General features: G+C 46.4%; 1 protein-coding gene and 2 long non-coding RNA genes across 7 annotated transcripts in view; 1 reads left to right on the top strand and 2 right to left on the bottom strand.

The window, feature by feature from the left end:
* Window positions 1–2561: 2561 nt before the first annotated feature.
* LOC138689124 (uncharacterized) lies at window positions 2562–20762 on the bottom strand. Of its 3 annotated transcripts, none has more exons than XR_011327955.1 (3): window positions 20393–20762; window positions 11484–14087; window positions 2562–11029 (listed from the first exon to the last, which is right to left on the bottom strand). It is a non-coding gene; the product is annotated as an uncharacterized lncRNA (long non-coding RNA). The 3 variants fall into 3 exon arrangements; XR_011327954.1 differs by having other exon boundaries at window positions 2562–11750; window positions 11843–14087; XR_011327953.1 differs by having other exon boundaries at window positions 2562–14087.
* Window positions 15744–19607, bottom strand: LOC138689125 (uncharacterized). Its single transcript, XR_011327956.1, has 2 exons — window positions 19316–19607; window positions 15744–18246 (listed from the first exon to the last, which is right to left on the bottom strand). It is a non-coding gene; the product is annotated as an uncharacterized lncRNA (long non-coding RNA).
* INTS6 (integrator complex subunit 6) overlaps window positions 19906–22302 on the top strand; it is a 45409-nt gene continuing 43012 nt past the window's right edge. Inside the window, exons 1-4 of one of the 3 annotated variants that reach the window (XM_069802752.1) lie at window positions 19906–19972; window positions 20405–20490; window positions 20769–20846; window positions 21647–21796. In XM_069802752.1, the coding sequence (XP_069658853.1) occupies window positions 20419–20490; window positions 20769–20846; window positions 21647–21796 (300 nt within the window). In that variant the 5' untranslated portion in view covers window positions 19906–19972; window positions 20405–20418. Of the gene's footprint in view, window positions 19973–20010; window positions 20491–20768; window positions 20847–21646; window positions 21797–22302 lie in introns of those variants that run through there. The other 2 variants (XM_069802750.1, XM_069802751.1) reach the window with 2 other exon arrangements.

Below are 22302 nucleotides of genomic sequence, written 5' to 3'. Positions count from 1 at the left end.
AGCTCTAGTCAGGCGGCGGTTTAAACGCACGTCTCGTTAATGGCTGCCCTCCCAGGGGCGCGGGTTGTCGGGGCCGAGGGTGGGTGCGCCTCGGGGGGGAGGGGGGCAGCGGCAGCCAGGTAAACGCGTCCCGCTTCTGAGAAGGCGGCTTTGCTCTCCGCCTCGTCGTCGCGTTGCCGCGAACCCTTTTGCGAAAGAAAAGGGGAGTAAAGATTAGGCGGGGAGATTTGCTTCCCTCTGTGTATCGTGCTTTTTCCTGCCCGAGTTTATCTCGGGTCTGACGGCCAGCACGTGAGGCAAAGACTCAAAGGGATTTCTGCCGCTGCATTAGGCAGCGGGACCTTGCTGTAGCGAACTTTTCTGCAGTGGTTTCTCCATCGCGCAGCGCAAGTGGAACAATTTCTACGTGGCTTTCGGTATTTGGTGTTGAAAATGGGCGAAACAAAACGCGGGGCCAGCCGGGCCGGAGGTAACGGTCAGCGCCAGCCTTGCGGCAGGCAGGGGCTGGCAGCGTGGCAGGGCTGAACTTCGCCATCGGAGAGCTTATTCCTAAGAGAAACGCAACAGACTTCCAGCAGCTCATTTTCAGCACGATGCTACTTTTCACTCGCTTTTCCTGACGGATTTGAGGTCCAGCAAGGTCACGTAACATACCCAAAGCTCTGTGCTAAAGCCAGTGAAAAAGCGCTTCCTCCTGAGGTATACACCAAACTTTCATAATCTGTCTCAAAAGATTCTGGAAAATTGTGCTCAATGTCTGAACTGCTGTCCTACATCACAGAATTCGTCAGCAGATTGGGAAGCATTATTTCAGCTGTAACTTTAAATTTACCCACACTAATCCGATGAGCAGCAGTTCTCTGTGATAAAATTCAGTGCTCCTGCCCATCAGCAGAAAAACTGCGGAGGCTTGTAAGAGTTCAGGCATGAAAAGCTCAAAGATCGGGAGTTTACTTTTTCCCTGGGAGTAACATACGGCAGCGTCCCCAACAGAACAACAAATCCTGATTGCCGACTCACCACTTAGGTTGCTTATGCAGTAGGTATAGGCAACAGAGCAAAGATACGGTAAATTTTTCGGGGCAGAAAATAAATTTTCACAATGTGTAGTAATATGTGCTATGCTAAACAAACAAGCAGTATCTACAGGACTACAGCAAGACTTTTAAGCTTTACTTGGCTAAACTATTAGAGGTTCACAAGAGTACTGTGGAGGGAAAGGTCTGGTCAGCAACAGCTGATAGCTGTATAATGGCTTATAGGAAATGAATCTGCAGTCTCAAACTATTTCCCAGAGGATGTGTGATTGCACTAGATAACATCTCTTTCTCACAATTCTCAGAAGGGAACTACTACTAAAGAGGCAAAGAACAATCCTCTTACTGCTATGGATGATCCTGCAGTCCTAGGCCAAGCATACAGATAGAAAGAAATGCTCGTCTCGCTACTTGATGAGATGAGATATTCCTTGAAGACATCAGTATACTTGATAGTTTTCAGAATGGACGTGTATCTAAAAACTTCTTTTAAAACTGAAGTCTGGCAAGGTCTGCTGTCTTTGCAGTTGTTTGCATTCAAGACTGGGCACTGTGCATTCCTGACAGATAAATGGGCTGAGAGTATGCCGGAGACAACAGACTGCAGGCTCTTGGGAGACCCAGAATACTTTTTGCCAAACAGGCCTTTAAGGAAGCACGTAATGGAGAAAATGAGTGTCTTGATAGGCAAAGGCGTGGCTCACAGGACTGGAAATTGGTCCTATGTATCCCCCAAATTAGCTGGATTTTCTTCAATTGCCTATTGAGACATACTACGTTTCCCTATTGACCTTGTCTCCCCTATATCCTTAAACAGTCACAGGTCCAACACTACTCCTTCAAGGTTTAAGACACTGTTTGGAGGAAAACACTGAAAGGCAGGCATGCATTTTGGACCACAGCCAAATAATATTATGCTGAAATCAAATATATGCTTTATATAAAGGTCTGATCTTTGGAAATAAGTTACCTTCGGGGGGGGGGGGGGGGGAGACAAAAACACAATGCAAGAGAGGCTCCAGTGGCCAGTCAAGATAAAATCTTATAGGCATGTTTTAAAGCTTATCTGTAATGGTGACTTCCTCCACAAGACCAAGACCAGGAAGGCACCTGCATAATAGAAAGGTGTCCTGAGGTCTAGTACATCACTTTACGAGATGTCCAAACTTGGGATCAGTGCTCTACTCTTCCTTATAAGATGGGGAAATATGGTTGGGAAATTATTGCACACAAAAGAAGTTTTGCTATGATTGAAGGAAGAAAAAGTAAGGCATGGAAAATGGGAGAGGAGGAAGGTAAGCAGAGAAGAAATATAAAGATTTCAAAGTGAAATGGGAACCTGGAGCTTCCTCCTGCATTGCACCCGACAGGCTAGAAGAATATTGTCATAATAGTGGAAAAGGCATTGAAATTACCAACAAGGCGTGAGTGTTCTCCCAGATCTACTGTTGTCACACACAGTTCAATCAAAACCTTTTAAAAAACAATTTTCCCATAATGACAAAAACTAATGGACAAAAAGTCTTCAAGTTAGAATTGCTGTAGACATCAAGTTTAATGAGTATCTACAGAAGCAAAATTAGGGTAGTTTAGAAAAGCGTTTCCCCATATAACTGAAAAAAAAATCAAGACAGTCAATCTTATAAATACCTCTTAGCAGATTTTTTTTCATTTTCTGTCATGGCTTTTAGGTAGGATTACACGGATTAAAAATACTGCTAGGACCGAAAGCAAGATGAGTTAGTAACTGAATTTGAAACCAAGAAAAGCAAGCTTATTCCATTCTTTTTCTACATTCAGAGGAATTGTAGGGTTAAAAATGATATGATGCTCCTCTGGTATGTGCTTTTTGCAGGAAATCACAAAAATTACATGGAAGGAAATTTACATGATGGCATCATTCAAAGGTTCTTTTTTTGTTAACATAATTCTGAATCGGTAGAAAGTATGGTATGCTTGGATGTATTGGGTTTGCCTGGCAAGGTTTTGGTAGTGGGAGGGCTGCAGGGGCGGCTTCTGTGAGAAGCTGCCAGAAGCTTCCCCCATGTCCGACAGAGCCAATGCCAGCCGGCTCCGAGACGGACCCGCCGCTGGCCAAGGCCGAACCTACCAGTAATGGTGGTAGTGCCTCTGGGAGAACAGATTTAGGAAGGGGAAAAAGTTGCTGCAGAACAGAAGTTGCAGCCGGGAGAAAGGAGCAAGAACATGTGAGAGCAACAACCCCGCAGACCCCCAGGTCAGTGCAGAAGGAGGGGAGGAGATGCTCCAGGCGCCGGAGCAGATTCCCCTGCGGCCCGTGGTGAAGACCATGGTGAGACAGGCTGTCCCCCTGCAGCCCAGGGAGGTCCACGGGGGAGCAGATCTCAACCTGCAGCCCATGGAGAGAGAAGCCCACACTGGAGCAGGTGGGTGCCCCTGAAGATGGCTGTGACTCCATGGAAAGCCCACGCTGGACCAGTCTGTGACTGAAGGACTGCAGCCTGTGGAAGGGACCCATGCTGGAGCAGTTCGTGAAGAACTGCAGCCCGTGGGAAGGACTCAGGTTGGAGAAGTTCGTGGAGGACTGTGTCCTGTGGGAGGGACCCCACGGTGGAGCAGGGGAAGAGTGAGGAGTCCTCCTCCTGAGAAGGAAGGAGCAGCAGAGACAAGGTGTGATGAACTGACCCCAACCTCCATTCCCCGTCCCCCTGTGCTGCTGGGAGGGAGGAGTTGGAGAATTCAGGAGTAAAGGTAAACCCAGGAAGGAGGGAGGGGTGGGGGGAAGGTGTTTTTAAGATTTGGTTTTATTTCTCATTATCCTACTCTGATTTGATTGGCAATAAATTAATTTCCCCAAGTTGAGTCTGTTTTGCCCATGACAGTAATTGGTGAGTGATCCCTCCCTGTCCTTACCTTGTCCCATGAGACTTGTTCTATTTTCTCTCCCCTGTCCAGCTGAGGAGGGGAGTGACAGAGCAGCTTTGGTGGGCACCAGCATCCAGCCAGGGTCAACCCACCACACTGGATTATTTGAACTTTCTTGGAAGAGTATATCTGTCAGTAACATGGAGTGACAAACAAGCTGAAAAATGCAGCTTACTTTATATTGTATTAATATTACCTCATCTTTGTTTCTTAGTGTCATTTCTCTTACTCTGCGTTTTGGCATGTCACCATGGTAAAGGAAACATCCTTCCCTCTGTTAGTTTTGGCCTTTATTTTCTTGATGTGGGTTGACTTTCACTCCTTTGATTTGGATAGAGCAGAATTAGGCTGCCTACCTATGAACGCTAGCAGCGGCTCACGTATTCACGTCCAGGGTGACGCCCGAAGACCTCTGGGAAGAAGCAGTGCTGGTTTGAACCGATGTGTTCACACACAGTGGAGCCACTTTCCATCCCCTCGTACCGCAGCAGTCTTGGAGGGCTTTATCCAATTCCTCACCTGCAGTCTCGTTTGAAGCTTAGGAGTTGGAGCAAACCGAATTCCCCATCGTCTCGGGCAATTTGCTTTAAAAACTGCTCTCTGGCTCCATCTTCTGTTTTGTTGGTTGGTTGGTGTTGGGATTGATTTTTAAAATTGATTTATTTTGGTATGTCAGGGTGAGATTCTTCTGGGCTTTACAAACTAAATTTGCTTTAAAAAGTAGGTAATCACGTCTTGTGTGAAAGTTCGTTCAGACCAGCAGGAGAGAGGATGTCCCAGAGTGGAGGGAGCTGGAGGGTCTCCAGCCCTGCTGTCAGCCCCCTGTTCGGATACCCCTGCTTGCAAAGTTGTTACTTCTGTTAGCAGAGGAGGGGGCAGCCCTTGGCCAAAAAGCACATAAATATGTTCTGTTTTGGCGTAATTGTAACTTTTCTGCAAAATTAGGATCATTACATGATCTGGCAACATTAGTGACATCTCACGTACTTTTCAGCTAAAACTGGCAAGCACTGGAGCCACCGAGTAGGAGTAGGACGATTTAATAAACAGGTTGGCCTCTTGGCAGATACTAAGAAAAGCAGTCCTGATAAAGTGCTCAACAATAATAAGAGCAATATTAACAATCCCAAGAACAGGCCTTTAATAAAGAAAAACTATTTCATGGCAATTAAATTTTAGGCCCAAACTATTAAACATGTGCCCCTTTGAGCCATTAAGTAATCTGATTCTAGTTGCTCTCACTCTGCAAGAGGGGAACTAGTGCGGGAGCGAAACTGCACTTTGACTGATTCAGTGCTTAAATTTAAAACTGCTCCACTGATGGCGAGCCAGATTCCAGCTTCTGAGGCCTCTTCCTCAATCACCCATGCAAAACCAAAGAACTTAGATACACAAAAGAAAACCACGTAAAAAAGGTAAAACCACTTGGCAACAAGTAGATCTCCCTCTCAGTAGCCATCAAATGTGGCAGTATTTTATTTTCTCACATGCTTTTCTTCTTTGCCTGTTTGTAAATTAAATGTTTTCCAGCTTTACAGTATATGGGATTTACAATTTCTTCAAAACTTGCACTTCTATGCAACTGCAAAAATGCGTGCTTAAAATTCTCTCCTGTTTTGTCAGCAGTGATAGCCTTCAAAAGATAGTCACTGAAAAATATTTTTAATTTCGATGCTACATCATTCTTGGAAGCATGTGGGAAACAAATATAGATGAGCTCTTTATATAGAAAGGCAAACTTCACAGAGCACCAAAATGTTCTGTAGAAAACTCACTTGTCCATCTTGCTTAAAAATATGAAACTTGTTATAAAAATGCACCCTCAAATTTAGACATTGCTCCTTATTTTGCTCCAGGTATTTATCAGTCACACAATGAACAGTACTGCCGATCAGATTTCTATTAATAAGCCCTACATGCGCATTCTGACCGTTTTCTTCTATATTTCATTTGTTTTGTTTTATGGGGGCATTTAGAAAATTAGGACCTATCAGAAACACAGCTTGAAACTGCTGTAGGTCAAAGTTATGGAGAAAAAGTTTAGCTTTAAAAAAATATGCATGGCAGCATCACTGTGTAGCACCTTATCAAGAAGAAATGCACTCATTTTTAGCTGCCATGGAAGTGCTGTTGGCTTTGTAACTGGCTGTGAACATGTGAGAACAAAAAAAAAGTGATGCTGTGTCAGTGTGTGGGCTGCAAATGAGAACTCCTGGCTCATACATTTTGCCCCATAAGCAGTTCTGGTATTGTATGCAGTCTTATTGCTGTTTCCTTTGTCCTCATTGATCCTGCTATAGTATTACTCACATTTTGGGCTCCCGACTTGCTGTAAAAAAACTCTGTAATTTAATTCACTGTCTTTTTGGTGGAACTTTCTGACCACTAATTCTTCTAAGCTCATTATTCTTGTATTTTTCTAGGCCTCAGGACTTCAGAATTTTTTTTTTCCTAAATCTTCCTTCCCTCTGTGATATTGAAGAATCACAGATTATCGTCAATAAATACACTTTCTATTTGGAAAATGCACTAAAATCACTGTAACCTGCTTGAAAGGTAAATAAATTTCTCTTACATAATGCACGAACTATATGAAAGCTTTGAAGTATTTCCTTTTCTTTCATCTGAAGTGTACAATTAAGAACATGTCCAGGGAACATCAAGGAGCATTTGCTTACAACTTTTGTCTTAATTTCCTCACCTTTACTACACATGGGCCTGCAGTGGATGTTCTTTGGTTGACAAAATGCTTTCAACCATCTGAAATCTCATGAGGTTCAACAAGGCCAAGTGCAAGGTCCTGCACCTGGGTCGGGGCAACCCCCAGTATCAATACAGGCTGGGGGATGAAGGGATTGAGAGCAGCCCTGCAGAGAAGGACTTGGGGGTACCGGGGGATGAAAAGCCGGGTGCGAGCTGGCAACATGCGCTCACAGCCCAGAAAGCCGACCGTGTCCTGGGCTGCATCCCAAGCAGCGTGGGCAGCAGGTCGAGGGAGGGGATTCTGCCCCTCTGCTCCCATCGGGTGAGAGCCCACCTGCGGTCCTGCGTCCAGCTCTGGGGTCCTCAGCACGGGACAGACATGGACCTGTTGGAGCGGGTCCGGAGGGGGGACACGAAAACCAGCAGAGGGATGGAACACGTCAGCTACGAAGACAGGCTGAGAGAGTTGGGGTTGTCCAGCCTGGAGAAGAGAAGGCTCCAGGGAGACCCTACTGCAGCCTTTCAGTACTTAAAGGGGGCTTATAAGAAATGAGCACAGACTTTTTAGTAGGGCCTGTTGCAATAGGACAAGGGGTAACAGTTTTAAACTGAAAGAGGGTAGATTTAGATTAGATATCAAGAAGAAATTCTTCACTGTGAGGGTGGTGAGGCACTGGCACAGGCTGCCCAGAGAGGCTGTGGCTGCCCCATCCCTGGCAGTGTTCAAGGCCAGGTTGGATGGGGCTCTGAGCAACCTGGTCTAGTGGAAGGTGTCCCTGCCCGTGGCAGGGGGGTTGGAACTAGATGATCTTTAAAGGTCACTTCCAACCCCAACCATTCTGTGATTCTACGATCTGAGCATATAAAGAGAAAATCAAACAAGAAAACTACTATTAAACTATTGAACACTATTTTTTGCTTGCTAATACTGAAAGTACCTTAGAAGTAGGAATGAAAGAATATTTCACAAAAAAAAAAAAAAAAAAAAAGTCTGATACAACTTATGGCCAAAAAGATCCTAACAGTGCTACTGCTAACAAAGCTCTAGCGTCATTTTAATATGCGTTTTTCAATAGAAAGTTTTTGGAGCTGGGCAGTTTTCTTGAAGTCAGGCCATTTTGTACATTACCCCTTACTGCAATTACATGAAAAGTTTCATATTGTACAAAACAAGCATCTGAGTCTTTAAAAAAATAGGTAGACCTGCATTAAATCTGCCATTTTTTGTGAACTCAAACCTGTGACAAAAGATTGCTTTAAAAGCTTGTAGTTCCTGAAGCAGGGTGGCTGAACTCATCCTTTCTGTGGAAAATGATTCCTGCAAAGAAGTCCTGAGAAGCAGCTTGAGAGCGAAATTGCAGAAGTTTCAGTGCATACAGGGACTTATGACTCAGTACCATAGGGCTGTTCAAGGAGTTAAAAAAGAATCCCAGATTGTCTAATCAAACTTTTTCATGTCTTATTCTGTGCAAATATTATGAGTCACCTTCACTTTAGCAGGTAAGTCAGCATTTCTGGCCATCATCACAGAAAGGGGTTCCTTAGCCTGTGAGCACATATATATGTCCCAGTGATGCCACGTTTAGATGGGCACAATCACAGATGGTGGTGTGGAGCATTTGGTTCCCCAATTATCTCATGGCTATTCCTGATAAGCATCATTTTTATTCTAGATAGATCACAGCCAGAATGTCTGATTGCTCCAAACATCTTGCAGAGCAGTAGGCCCATATGTCTATAGTCAGAATCTACAGAGTGCCCTTTGATTTTGAAGAAAGAACCATATCTGAGTCAGGTTTAGTTGCTTTGGGGAGACATCCTTTGGGACAAGAGTGGGTGGGGAAGCACTAGCCCATTCCAGAACAGCCACCAGGTGAGAAAATTCATGAAAGTGGGAGAAATACTCTTTATTTGTAAAATAGTAGATGCTCTAGAAACAGGAGGCTACACGTGTTTGGAGGGGAAAACCAATTATTTGATCATGTCCTCATCTGTAACTTGGTGACCTCCCTGTGTAAAAAAATCTGGCAAGATAGTAGAAATACCTCTGTGAAGACTGAGGAACCGGTGAATGTACATCTTGTACCTCTGAAAGTGGTTGAGGAAACTCCAAATGGGAAAACAAAGAAACCCCCCCCAAATCAGCCCATCTGGTACTGACTAGGGAAAAAAAAAAAAAGTCTGACATTCTCAGTAGTTTTGATTAGACCCTGATGTTCAGGCTAACTGGCCCCGGAATAGCCTCTGTATTGTATGCTTAATATGAGTGCAGGACAATTTCCGCACAGAGTATCTAAATCAGGTATCAGTGTCAAAAATAAAGGTGCTCAAAAGGCTCCCTATGAGGCCAAGTGATGCTCTTGAAGGCAAAAGAACTTGTCTGGTGTGTCAGATCAGTTCCCAGTAATATGAGGGAGCTAGGGCAATAGTTATTTTTCACTAAACCACAAGAAGAAACACTGTAAGAATTGGCCACGTTAGTGGTCCCAAAGTGTTCAAGTGAGAAGACATTGGAAGAGGGACAGGTAGTAAATAAGAACATTTAAAGCCCCTCAAATTGTAATGAATGAGCGTTGGAAGTAGGTTTCCCAATCTGAAAAGCCACACGGGTAGGTATGCATGTATGTACATACTTAAACTCATTAAAAAAAAAACCAAACCAAACAACCCCAAACCCCCACAAAACCAAACTAAAGAAGAAACCTTTCCCTAAAGCTAGAGAGCCTGAGGCCAAAACTGTAGCAAGAAGTTCTGGTACCTGCTCTAGGATGCGTCCAGCTCTATTAGCTCATAAAACAGACCAGAGATCGTTCTTTGGGGTCTGAGGCCAAACAGCGTGTCCAGCTTGCATCACAGATCTACATTTTCTTCTTCCCCTCACAAAGAGTGATGATGTAAAACTGCCTTCAAGGAAATGGTCCCTGCTCCACGCTGTCCTCCGAGCATGTCCAGGTATCATCTGAGAGGCTGCTCAGAGTCGCATCCCAAAACTGCCAGGTAACGTGCTTACAATTCAATTGTAAGAGCTCTGCGTAGCAGTGCTGGAACGTTGGCCCCTGAACCTTACCAGTGTAGATCCAGCTGATTAATCTTTCTCTGTGGTTTCAGTACCTTCCAATCCAGCGGTTTGGCCACAATGACCCTTCCACTGTAGGAGCAGGTACTAACAAGACATCTAGCAAACTTCTTGGCATTCAGGAGCTATGTGGTGGGAGTCCCAGGCAGGTGCCGGGAGCCCGACTGCTACAGGAGCGCTTGTGTGCAGACAGTGCATTTTCTCTCCTTCACAGTGGCACACAATGAAGTATGAGCCATCCTCTCAAAAGCACTTCACTGTGCAGATTTATGTTCTAGGGACTTCAGCACGTGGCTTGCAGAATTCCTCCACAGGGACGTCTGACCGGACCTGTATCAATCGGCACTCAATTCCTTGACTCTCTCCTCTGCAAGAGGAGTGCCAGATGTTAGGGACTCTCTTACCTCCTCTTTGATACAGTCCTGCCCAATAGTTTTGCTCTCCCATGTGTCGATAACTGAAAAGAGAGAAAAAACCAGAAGAGAAACTAGGACAACTTTCCTATGCAGGGATGGGCTCAAGCCTGATCTGAATGGGGAGGAGGAAAGAAGGAATGGTTGTGCAGCTGCAGCATGATTTCATACTGTGAACTCATCACTGGCTGGGGGTAATGATCTGGATCCAGTGCCTCCAAATCCTCTTCTAAGACTACGTTTGCCTTACGCGTAGAAGTGACAGTAGAAGAGGCTTTCCTACCGTGGACTTTTCTAGGCATCGACCCTTTCCTCAACTTGAAGGCTGGCAGTGTCAATTCTGAGTTGTATTTATGGAAGTACATTTTCTTTGAAATGATATTTTGATTAATTTCAGGGGGGTTTATTCATGTCCTTTGGTTTTGGCCAGAAAAATATGGACCTATGTGCATTTATGTATGCACACATTTGTGAACATAAAGATTCAAAAGAGAATCTTTTCTTTATGCCTTCTGTCGAGGCATAAAAATTCTGAAGGGAAAATTTATACACATTTTATGCTTTTGTTTTTTAACAAGAGGTGACATGCTGCCCTAGTGCTGACTTGTAGCAGAAGAGATTAAAAATTCTTGGACCATCAGTAGCAAGAAATCACAGGGCTGTACTTACAGAGGTCATTAACTGTCCAGACATCTGTTGGGTAACAAATTCTGCTAAACATAGATCGTGAAACGGTTCTTGAATTATGCAGAGGATAATTTCACAATCCAGAAAACAGAGAATTCAAGCAGAGAAAAAGCCGTGTAAGACCTTCTTATTGCCAGTTGGGGAGGAATTCACTATGATGTCAGAATTACAGGAAAGTTTGGTGCTAGTGGCAGTGGTCTGCTGGATTGCTATCAGTGCGATAAGGAACTGATTTAGATGACGGTCACAATTACAGGTACATACTCCACAAAGCAACTGACATTATAGCAAAATTGACTGTATTAATTAGAGGCACACTGTGACAGAAGTGTCCAGCTAACAAGACAAAAGTAAAAACTCCAAACATCTCAGTGAAACTACTGTAAAATATGTTAACACATGAGTAATAGATTTCAGTATAGAAAAGGGTGTTAGGAAACAATGAGCAGATGCAGCAATGGAAAAATTGGGGCTATGGTAGAAGTGGGCTGGAGCATTCCCAACAATGTATAAATTAAAGCGTAACAGACCCTAATTCTCCTTAGAAAAGGAATACCGTCCCATTCCCCATAAGTTAACTGTAGTAGCCAGTTGGCAGAGGATCGCCAGTGAGTCCAATTATGCTGCACTGGACTATAATTGGGCTGAAGGGCTGTCACCTACCTCGGAAACGAGAGCTCAAGTGATAGCTGTCAACCTTTGGAATCAGGAGGTACTCTGGAATCAGGAGTTACTTATTAGCTGCTGCAGAAGTCAAGCACACAGCACAACCAATCATCAAGAACACGGAGAGTGAAAACACTTGTCAGGGCAAATGAGTAGTTTTGGCTTTTTTCCCTCGGCCAGCTGAGGAGAGCCATACTGAATATCTAAGTAGAAATGTCAAGAAAAACATATTGTAACCTTTTCTGTAGGAAAAGACAAGAGGACCTGAAATGGAAGACGTGAAGAAAAATAAAAATTGGTCAAGGAAAATAAAATACAACCACCACCACCACCCCACAATACCTTGAAATGGATACAATAGTCAAAAGCCTGATTTTTTTGTCTCCTTTGCATTGTTAAGTTTCATCTTCCTTCAAGACCCCAGTTATATAAATCACGGTTAGCTATGTATTCATGGCTCACATAAACCAGCCAACATGAATGCATATAACAGTGTCAAGGTCCTAGGAAAACAGAAATAACAGAAAATAGAAATACCTCAAAAGAGGGAAGGAGCAGGAGAATCTCGGAGAAAATGTTACATTCATCACACAACCAGCGTACACAACGCACTCTGCCAAACCTGGAGAAGCGTGCACTTAGTGTCAGCCTGAATTATGGGATGGGCTTTCTCGGACTTTTTATTTTGGACCCACGTTTGGAAAATAACCATAAACTGTATATTGCCTTAAAAATGGCTTACCAACAGGAAAGTATTAGAACTGATCCCAAAATGTTTGAGGCTTCCCGATTGCAACATCATGAAATTGAAAGCCATCTCCCACAACAAAAGAACTCATCGCTGACCAAAATAGCACTGCTTAGTGAAGACTGTTGTTATGAAAAAAGGGTTACGCTTGTAATTCAAGGTTCGTTATATGCTGGTCTCAAGTCAGTTCTAAAATTTTCCTAAAGAGAAATGCTTCTCTAATCTCAGCTCGGTAAGAATTATCCTTCTGTGCTTTTCAAAGTCATGTTTTAAGTGTCCTTCCTTTCCATTTGAAATATTTCTAAAACAAGACGCTATTTTTCTGCAAGTTGGTGCAAGACGGATCTGCCCACTGTGGCATCCATTCAAGTTTTCTGTAACAAATAGGCCTTATATCAGGGCTTCAATGTGTGCATAAAAGTTAAAAAAAACCCCTCTCACTTCATTTTAACTGTATCTTTTGAATAACATGCTCAGCAAACAGTCCCAAGCACCTTGCCAAAGGTGCTTAAATCAGGGAATACAGATGAACAGGTTTCTTCCCTGGATGAAAGAGGCTTTATCAGGTTTGTTTTATTCTGGAAGACCCATGTCTGTGCTTATAGATGGCTTTTGTAGAGATTTCCAATTAGCTACTAGTTGAGGTTTGGTAAGTTTTCATTAACTGCTAAGTGGCAAAAGACAGACCAACTGGTCTATATTCCATTTGACACCAGTCGTGCCAGCTGCTTTCCAGAGAGCAACCAAGTGCACCTTTCTTGTAGAGTGCATTTTGATTTTGGGCAAAAGATGGCAATGGATAATAATCACATTTAGAGTAAAAGCTGGATAATAAACTTCTACAGCGTGACAGTATTTCAAAGAAAATGCTCCCAGCTCTCAAATACCACATGCAGGTGTGATACCTCAGTGGGAAGCAATTTAGGGATGAATGAATAATTCTGTCCTCTTGTTTACCAAGACTATACCCGTTACATTGGCCATTAAAACAGAAAAAAGAAAAGAAAAAGAATAAAGAAAAATACACCTCACTGTTTTGCCTCCCTGGGAAGTGCTTGTACACCATCTTTTAGCTGTAGCTGCTTTATACTCCAAGCTGACTGTAGCTGGAACTGGTGTCCCTTAGCCGCTCGATTAGTTAGATAAATTCTGCACGCCTGTGTCTGGGATCCATGGTAATGGAGTTACGTTGCTATGCTATGAAATGTGCGGGAGGGTCCAGCGCTTTGGGAAGGATATGATTTCCAGGGCTAGTGAAACTTGGTAGTGTGGGCAAGAAGGAATGCTTGGAGGAACGAACAAAAGCGATCACTGGAACGGTGACAGGGGATCGCTCAGGTCAGCGGGTACGGGCAGGGCACTGATGGCCCAGGAACGCTTCCCTGGCAGGGACGTCACCACCGTCTGAAAAGTGGTGTGGTGGGGGAAGAATATCCTAGTTCTGTTCCTGTCCTCCTGAGCAGAGCCTGCGTGGCAACCTTGTGTCTTACAGGTATTTGCGTGGAGGACTGCATTAACCCCCTACCGCACACGCAGGAGCTTTTAACCAGGACTACGAGAAGAGAAAGCTGAACAAAACCAGGGTGGGCTGCTGCAAATGATCTCTCTCAAACTATCTGATAGATAGAACTATCATCTCTGGCCACCCTGACAAGGTGGGATTATTCTTTTTTCCCTGGCATAATAAGCAAAGGTCTCCTCAGACCTGTTGTTTCAGTGAATGCAGAAGACTCCCTTCTTCTCGGCCTGGGGGGCTGGAGGGAAGCGGAAAATTCTGTACTGCTATTTCCCTGGGCACTCTGGGGTTATCATCAGGAATCAAGTGGACCGCTGCTGCTTGCTGCTACCAGCATCTCAAGGATGGAGAATAAGTTCAAGGAGAAAAAAAAAAAGAAAAGAAAAAGACAGGTAAAATATCTTAGGTTTTGTATGCTAGAGGGGGTTTTCTGTTCTCTTTGGGTCTTGACACACCGGCTGAGATACCCAAGAGATGGAATAAATTTAAAGGCCTGGAGCTGAGACAGGTTTTTGTTCTCGACCAGAATCCTACCTTACTTAAGTGAAAGGAGCAATGTAATGCATCAGGAAGGATACCTAAGCACTGTAAATCTATCTGAATTCTCATATATACTACCTTATTACAACTGTAATTTTGAAATGTTTGTTTTAAGCAGCTTTCTCCATGTTAGATTTAATATTCCCCCACGGTACCAAATAGGAGAGGTCCTGCTCTGTTAAACACTGTTAAATACACGCGAAGACAACTCACAGCCTAGAAGACCTTTCAATCTAGCGCCAGTAATACTAAAGGAAAAGCATGTATCAAACATACAGTTTGATTTTAATGACAAAAGCCTATCTTCTATTCAGGTGCCTTGCAACCTCTCCATCATTAATTGACTGACTTCTGCTGTCACAGCACAGATGGTCCTCAAAGAGATTAGTTTTTCCTCTGAATATAATCTTACTGTGCACTTCTATCATAACTTTCTTTGGAAAAACCTACGTATGTGACAAACATTCATGAACTTAAGTCTCCCAGTACCCACATTTAGTCTGTACAGTTAGAAAACAACTATATCAAACTACTGTAATACCGTTTCCTTGCATTTCCACATGAACTATTCTTCCCCTGGATGGTACACTGCTGTTCACTGCGGTTCCAACTCCCGAGCCAGGAAACAGCAAGGGATTTGGATGACTGGAGGGGTGGTGGGGAATACAAAAATCCCTAGGAAGCTTCAAAGGCTATCCTCTGGGTTTCCCGATGGACGGACAATGAAAAGGAGGCTGTCTTTGAAGATGGGCCAAGAGAAGCCAGAACGCAACTTCTTTTAGAGGTCATCGTTCTGCAAAGGGATGTAGTTTCACTGTGTTCTGGTGCTGGGGAAACCAAAGTACAGACTTCTAAAAGGTGCTAGACGGTTTCAAAGGAAGGCAGCTGCCTCTGCAAATTTTAGAAAAATAGGCATTCTCAGCCCAAGTCCTAGAATATACAGAAAAAAACTGAGATCCAGTTATCTTAATATCACTTTTCTGAAAAAAATTTGGGGGTTACATCTTATCTGATCCCAGCCTTCTCAGTAATTGTTCAGTCTAGGATGAGTTTTATACGTTTGCCTAAGCTACCTGAACTAGAAGATTAAATCAGTTTCTCTTTGGTAACAATTTCAGGAGGAGGAAAAAAAGTAGGGTCAAAACTCACTGAATTGGAACTAGTAAAAACAACCCAAACCCCCAACAACATAAGCTGCCATGTATGCAAGACAAGTGAAAAATTTATTAAAAAAAAAAAGCAAGTTGAATGCCCAGAACTTGGCTAAAGGAAGACTAAAAGGAATAGGACACAAGTATTAAAAGATAATAAATTGAAACTCAGAATGCTGTGTAAAGGTACATATTTTAAGGATAAGCAGTAACATAAAATTAGGCAGTGGAAAATATAAGACTTTTAAACAGAGGAAAAAAGGTTAATGGTGACAATCTACAAGGCTACAGAATGGTATTCTAAAGGAAACTCTGAAAAATTTACCTGTGTCATTAAAACCTGGACTGACCGAGACCTTGAAATAATCTTTGTGAAACAATTTTGTATTGAAGAGGAGAAATCCAATTTAAAAAAAAAAAAAAAGTTACACTGTCAATTTCAGTTCTCAGACCTGCTTGAAGGTGTTTAGCATAACATCTTCCATTCAAGCCTACAGTTTAGGACAAAATAAGGCTAACACAATGTGATAATACAACAAAAACCTCACAAATACGACTGGGAGAAGCAGCTGTTTAAGGAAAAAAACCACAGTAACAGCAAATGATACCAAAAACATTCTTCAATTTTTTCATATGATGTTTTTTTCAGGTATATTTTCATACTTATATTTGAGTTCTGATGTATTGCTTTAGCATTCAAATTTACAGTGAAATTTGCATTTTTAACACCACCTTATTTGTCCCCAAATGGACAACGCCCATTCTGAAGATCAGAAAATGAGTGCTCTTAGACACACATATATGTTCATCCTTCCTCATGGACTCAGGACAAATAACAGACAAAAACTGTATGAAAGTAGCTGGAATCTTCTGCATCATCAGGACAGCAAGAACATTCCTCCAGACAGAACCATGCTGAAATCATTCATCTAGATTTAGGAGAAAAGGTAAAACTGGCTCATTTAGACTACACATGGGGTGTAACTTTGCCCACCACGTAAAAAAGCTGAAACCAAAGAAAGATGCATCTGTTTTCAGTGACAGCCTCAAGCTCTCTCCCTGCTCAGCTGTGTCAGCTCTACCAGTAATGAGCATAAGCACTAATATCACGGGGTTTTGTTCCTTTGCAGCAAATCTCCTGTACAGATTTATAAATGTGACTCTGATGGCAGTACTAGCCATTACGACTCTCACATCAAGAGGCTGATACACACTTAAGGCTTGGGTTGATTATCTATCTTTGAAAGAATCTTTCTCAATATTAATCAAATTGGCCCGCTCCCAGCAGAAAAGCACTAATGCCTACCACAGACAACACAGGCCCAGCCTTGATTCTGCCCTATAGGGGATCTAATATGGATCTAATATAAGATGCACAGGAGCGGGAAGGACTGAATGTTCCAAGTGGCTTCAAAGATAACAGCAAAAAGCAAGCACATACAGAAAAGCACAGTAAAGTGGTTTTGCTTGTATAAATCCCACTGAAACCGTGTGTAAGTTTTGTCTGTGGGATTCTTCTATCAGTGATAATCACCAGGGCTGAGGGGACTAGGGGTAGAGCGGGCCCAGCTGCTTTGGTTCCACCTTCCTCTTGTGTCGTAAGAAAATTACAGCATGCCTACAGCTTGCAATTTTCAAAGTTGATCCAGAATTCATGCTGGTTTACGACCAATTCTGCCACAAAGAGTAGCTTTTTTTCCCCTCTCTCTTCATTTCTGGCAACAAAACTTAAAAATTCCAAATGACCCTCCAGGATTTATGCGAAGTCTCCATGGCCCAGGCTGCCTTTCACCATGACGTTTCCTGGTATGGCAAGGGCTCTAAAATAAACGCCTTTTTTCCAGCACTTTGCAGAAGGAACCATTCCCGAAGTTTCCCATTTTTGGGATGCTCTCCAAGAAGATACATGAAGCCCAACACATGAAGGTGATGCTGGTTTTTTTGGGATGGTGAATGAAACATCAGCAACATACAAATAGGAGAGAAGATAGGCACATTCTCCAGACATGCCATCTCAGAGATTTAAAAGGAAGCCAACTAGAGACCAACATCATACACTCACTCAACACTACTCCCAAATGAACTTACTAATCCCAAGGCACGATTTGTTAAAGCAGCACTGCAGCCCTTACTCAACAACGTGAACCCCACCACCTCAGGGAGACAATTACTACTCTAGCAGCAGCCAGTCTCGCTGACCTTCACAGCCACAGAAGATACCTGCAACTTTCTATGGGGAGCTGAGTGGAAGAAAGGTGTCCCAAAACACCTCTGTGGAAAGAAAATGACTGTGAACAAAGCCTCTCCGCCAGTCCAAATGTTTTACTGTGTAATGGGGGCTGGCATGCAGCTGGATTCCAGGGCAACCCGGCGATGTGGCCTCTGCAGCACCTGCTGGTTTGCTTCCTCTGACAGCAGGGATTCAGATTAACCAGTAGAACCTGGACCAGAACAGCCTTGCTGCTGGTCGCAAGACAGAGCACCACTGCTGGAGCTCTAACATGGAGCTGCTGGAAAGGTATAAGCAGCTCAAGAGCCACTGGGTGCGCCGGAGCCTGGCCACTCTTACTACCACCCTACCACCAGCAGGATCCACACTGAGAAATACTCATGTTGCTTCCAAAGAAACCCAGTTGCCGTATTTTGGTCTGCACCGGCTCCAAAGATTCCTTCCCAGCTCTCACAGGGTCCTTGAGAGGGGGGATTCCTTAATGGCCTTGAATGGTGCACTGGGCTGAAAGGAAGTGTCGTCTCTGACTTCCCCCCAATGACTGAGAAGGGATGGCACAGGTCACAGATGCAGCCCTGTCGGGAAAGCCAAAATAAGCTGCTTGCAGGCATACGAATGCATACCAATCTGTAATGGAAATAGGATTCTATCCCTCTCTCTTCCTAGAAACTAAATGCTAATCTTTCATTAGTCTTAAAAAAAAAAAAAGCCCAAACCAGCTCTTGCCTAACAACAGAAATCTTGCCGGGAAGAGCAACATGAATCAAACCAGGACATTGCCAATTTTATTTTGAGAGAAGGAAGGAGAACAGTGGCTTCATACCTTCTCAAGCAGTGGCTGTGGGAGCACATCAGCTGGATCAGGCAAAAAATATCAGTCAGATAGGAAGCAGAACAATCTCCTGAACAGATTATGCTAAGAAATGGCTCCGGAGTTACTGCTCCAAGCCTATGAGAGCAGAAACAGCACAGACTGAACTGCTGGGGGAAAAAAACCCAAACCAACCAAACCACCAAACAAACAACAACTGAGAACAGAGATCTTCGTCATTAATTGGTTGGAAACACTCCACAATTATATGATTTATAGGAAGTAAATTTATAGGAAGTGCTTTAGCGTGGATCAAAGAAACATTAGTGTTAATCTCTGCCTGTATGTAGGAGAAAAGGTCACAGTGAGGGCTAGCCAATTTTTTCTTTTTTTTCCCTTAAACATCGAGCGAAAGCCCAGACCACGTCTCAGGGAATTCACCGTCCAAACGGTACCGAACACTTGTTTTCCACATCCGAAGCCCAGTGGACATGACAGAAGACGCCAGCACTGCCTGCCAGGAGCCCAAGTTCCCTTGACCAGCGAGCCCCCCCGCCCCCGGCTCCCTCAGCAGCAAGGCCGGCGGGTTCCAGGCTGACCTCGGCTTCCCCGGCCGCCCCCCCCCGCCGAGCCTAAGGGGCAGCTCTGGCATTTGAGCGCTGTACAGCCAACCCCCCCGCTCCCCCGCCAAGGGCTCCCTTCCCTCCCCCGGGTGAGGGGGAAGGACCCGCCGGGGCAGGTGGGGACTCCCCGCGGCCCGGGGACCTTCCCGCAGCCTCAAGGAGATCCGCGGCCACAGGGCGGGGGGGGGGACAGCGCCCGCCGTGACTCACCCTCCCGCCCGCTCCCGGCGGGGACTAAACCGCCAGCGCCGGAGTCACCGCCGCGGGGGAGCCTGCGGCGACCCGCTCTCCCCCGGGGCCTCCCCCTCCCGCCGCCGCCTCAGAGCGGGCGGGTCGGGCAGGGCGCTACATCCCCCCCGCGGGACAGCGTCGCACCCGGTGGCCCTCGAAATAACCCAGCGAGGGGAAACAGCCCCCCCGCCGCCGCCATCCCTGCTGCCCCGTAGGACGCCCGCCTGAGGGAACGGCGGCGCCCGCCTGAGGGAACGATCGCCCGCCTGAGGGAACGGCGCCCCCCCGCCCTGGCCATTGCCCCCCCCAACCCGCCGCCCCGCCCGCGACTGCGCATGCGCGACGGCGCCCCTCCGCCGCTCCGCTCCCCCGCCGCCCTCTCCCTCCGCGGCTCTCAGCCACCCCGCCCCTCGCCGCCCTCCCCCGGTCATTTGAATATGCTAACGAAGCGGTAACCGGCAGCCCTATGGTGGAGCCGGGAGGCGGTCACGTGGGGCGGGGACGTGTCCTTCAGGGGCGGTCCCCGACCTGCCCAGGCTGCCTTAAAAGCGGGCGGCGAGCGAGGAAGCGCCTCAGTCAGAGAGAGAGAAAGTGCCGGGGTGGCGGGGCTGCGGCTGCTCCGCCCGAAACTTCTGAGTAACAGCAACAGGGGGAGGGGAGGGCGGGCGGCGGTGGAGGAGGAGGAGGAAAGGTGGTGGTAGCAGCGGGGGGGAAGGTTAGCAGCAGCGCAGCCCTATCCGCCTCTCCCTCATAAACCAGCCTGCGTTGGGCTGAGCAGGCCCCTCACACAAAGGAGGGCAGGGCAGGCAGGGCTGCCCCCCCCCCTTTCCCCCCCCTCGCCTCGGCAGAGGGGCAGCGGGGAGGCGGCCTTCCCCGTGCAGAGCACTCACAGCCACTTACTCCTCTCCCGTCCCCCGTCTTCTTCTTCTTCTCTTCTCCCCCTCCGACCCCTCCACCCCTTCCTCCCACCCCGCCCCGCGGTTCTCCCCTCAGCCCCCCGCCCGCTCTCCATGTAGCCGCCCGGCCGCCGGCCCCTCCGCACTATGCCCATCTTACTCTTCCTGATAGACACGTCCGCCTCCATGAACCAGCGCACCCATCTGGGCACCACCTATCTGGACATAGCCAAAGGCGCTGTAGAGACTTTCATGAAGGTACCGGCTCTGCCTTGCGAGAAGGAGGCGAGAGAGAGAGAGAGAACGAGAGTGACTGCGCGGGGAAGGGGAGGGGGAGGCAGGGCGCGGGGGGCTGCCTGGGCCGGGGGCGCGGGGCGAGGGCGGGCGGCAGGCAGGGAGGGCGGGCGGGAGGGAGTGCGTGTGTGTGTGCGGGCAGGGAGGGAGGGGAGGGCCGCGCCGAGCCGGTGCGGGGCGGGGGGGGGGTCCGCCGCCGCCGCCCTCTCGGCTCACCCTCTGCTTTGTCCCCCGCGCCGCAGCTCCGAGCCCGGGACCCGGCCAGCAGAGGAGACAGGTACATGCTGGTCACTTTCGAGGAGCCTCCCTACGCGATCAAGGTAAACCTCGCTTCTCCCCCCCGCCCCCCCCCCCTCAAACCCGCCAACCCGGTCTCCTTCCGGCCCCTCCGCGCCGCCGCCCGCCGCTACCGGCGGCCGCCCCCCCGTCCCGCCCTCCCCCGTCCCGCCGCCCGCCTCGGCCGGGCTGCCGGCGGTCCCGGGGAGCGCGGCACACGGGGGCTCCGGCGGCGGCGGCGCTGACATCAACATGGCCGACATTTTTTTTTCCCTGTGTGGTGTGTGTGAGCAGCAATGAACTGTGGGGGATATTTATTCAAGTTGGGGAGAAGTGACAGCAACTCCAAGGAGAGTTCGGTTTGGAAGAGGGGGGGGAGCGGGGGAAGGACCCAGCTCGGCCCGCAGAGTCCGGACTCGGAAGGGGACGGCGGTTCCCTCACCCCCGCCGCGGCGTTTGGGGGGGTGAGGGGGCGGCGGGTCCGCACGACACAGGAGGGTGAACCTGTTGGAGGTCGCTTCACGGTGCCGTCGGCTTCCATCTGGAGAGGGCTGTGGGAGAGCAGTGTCCATAGCTGTGAGGTTCGTGCATCGGTGACTTCACAGAAAGTCGTCCCGTGGAACAAATAAAAAAAAAAAATCTTCATTTCATAGGCGGGGAGCTCTACGGTTTAAGAGAAGTGCGTCTTTTCAGGCTTCATGGAATGACACTAAGCATTAGTAACTTCCAAGGTGTTTCATTCGTGTTTGCGGTGAGCCGCATGCAGCAAGGAAGGCGCTTGTAGCCTAACAGGGAAGCAAAGCTCGTATCTGGAGAATAAGTCTTCTCACGTTTCTCTTTTCAGGCTGGCTGGAAGGAAAACCATGCAACGTTTATGAATGAACTGAAAAACCTTCAAGCTGAAGGACTTACGACTCTTGGCCAGTCTCTAAGGACAGCTTTTGATTTATTAAACTTAAATAGATTAGTAACTGGCATAGACAACTATGGGCAGGTAGGTTGACTATTAATAGGTGGAAAAATTGTAAAACACAAAATTCCCAGAGACAACAACTAGCTAGTTGTCCAAAGTGGCATCTTCATGAAATATTCAATATGGGGGCTTCTTCAAAAGTAAGCAGAGCTCAGACAGTTTGAAGAAATACAGTCGCTGACTATAGTTTGATACCCAACTTTTCCTTCTTTCTTTCTTTTTTTTTTTTTAAACTTCAGTTATTCCTCAGTTTTTAAACTGTGAGGTAGCCTCCAGGTTGACCTTCTCAGTTAAACTTTGTCTTCTTTTGTATGAAGTCCAGGTTTCAGAACCTTAGCTGGTGAGCCTGGTGGGGTCATGAAAACTTTGCTTTCTCTATACAGTGCTGTATAATCAGTTAAGTACAGTTTGGGAGGTGAGCCATTTTTCTAACAACACTGCATGTCCAAAAGTACTGAATGGAGCACAACTTTTTCAAAAACCTTTCTTTCCAATGAGTTTACTACAACTTTTCTCTGCATACCTGC

Source organism: Haliaeetus albicilla, chromosome 15 (assembly GCF_947461875.1).
Source record: "Haliaeetus albicilla chromosome 15, bHalAlb1.1, whole genome shotgun sequence".
In the NCBI taxonomy this organism is placed as follows: domain Eukaryota; kingdom Metazoa; phylum Chordata; class Aves; order Accipitriformes; family Accipitridae; genus Haliaeetus; species Haliaeetus albicilla.
The sequence above is the reverse complement of the archived record's forward strand: the minus strand, read 5'-3'. Positions and strand labels throughout refer to the sequence as shown.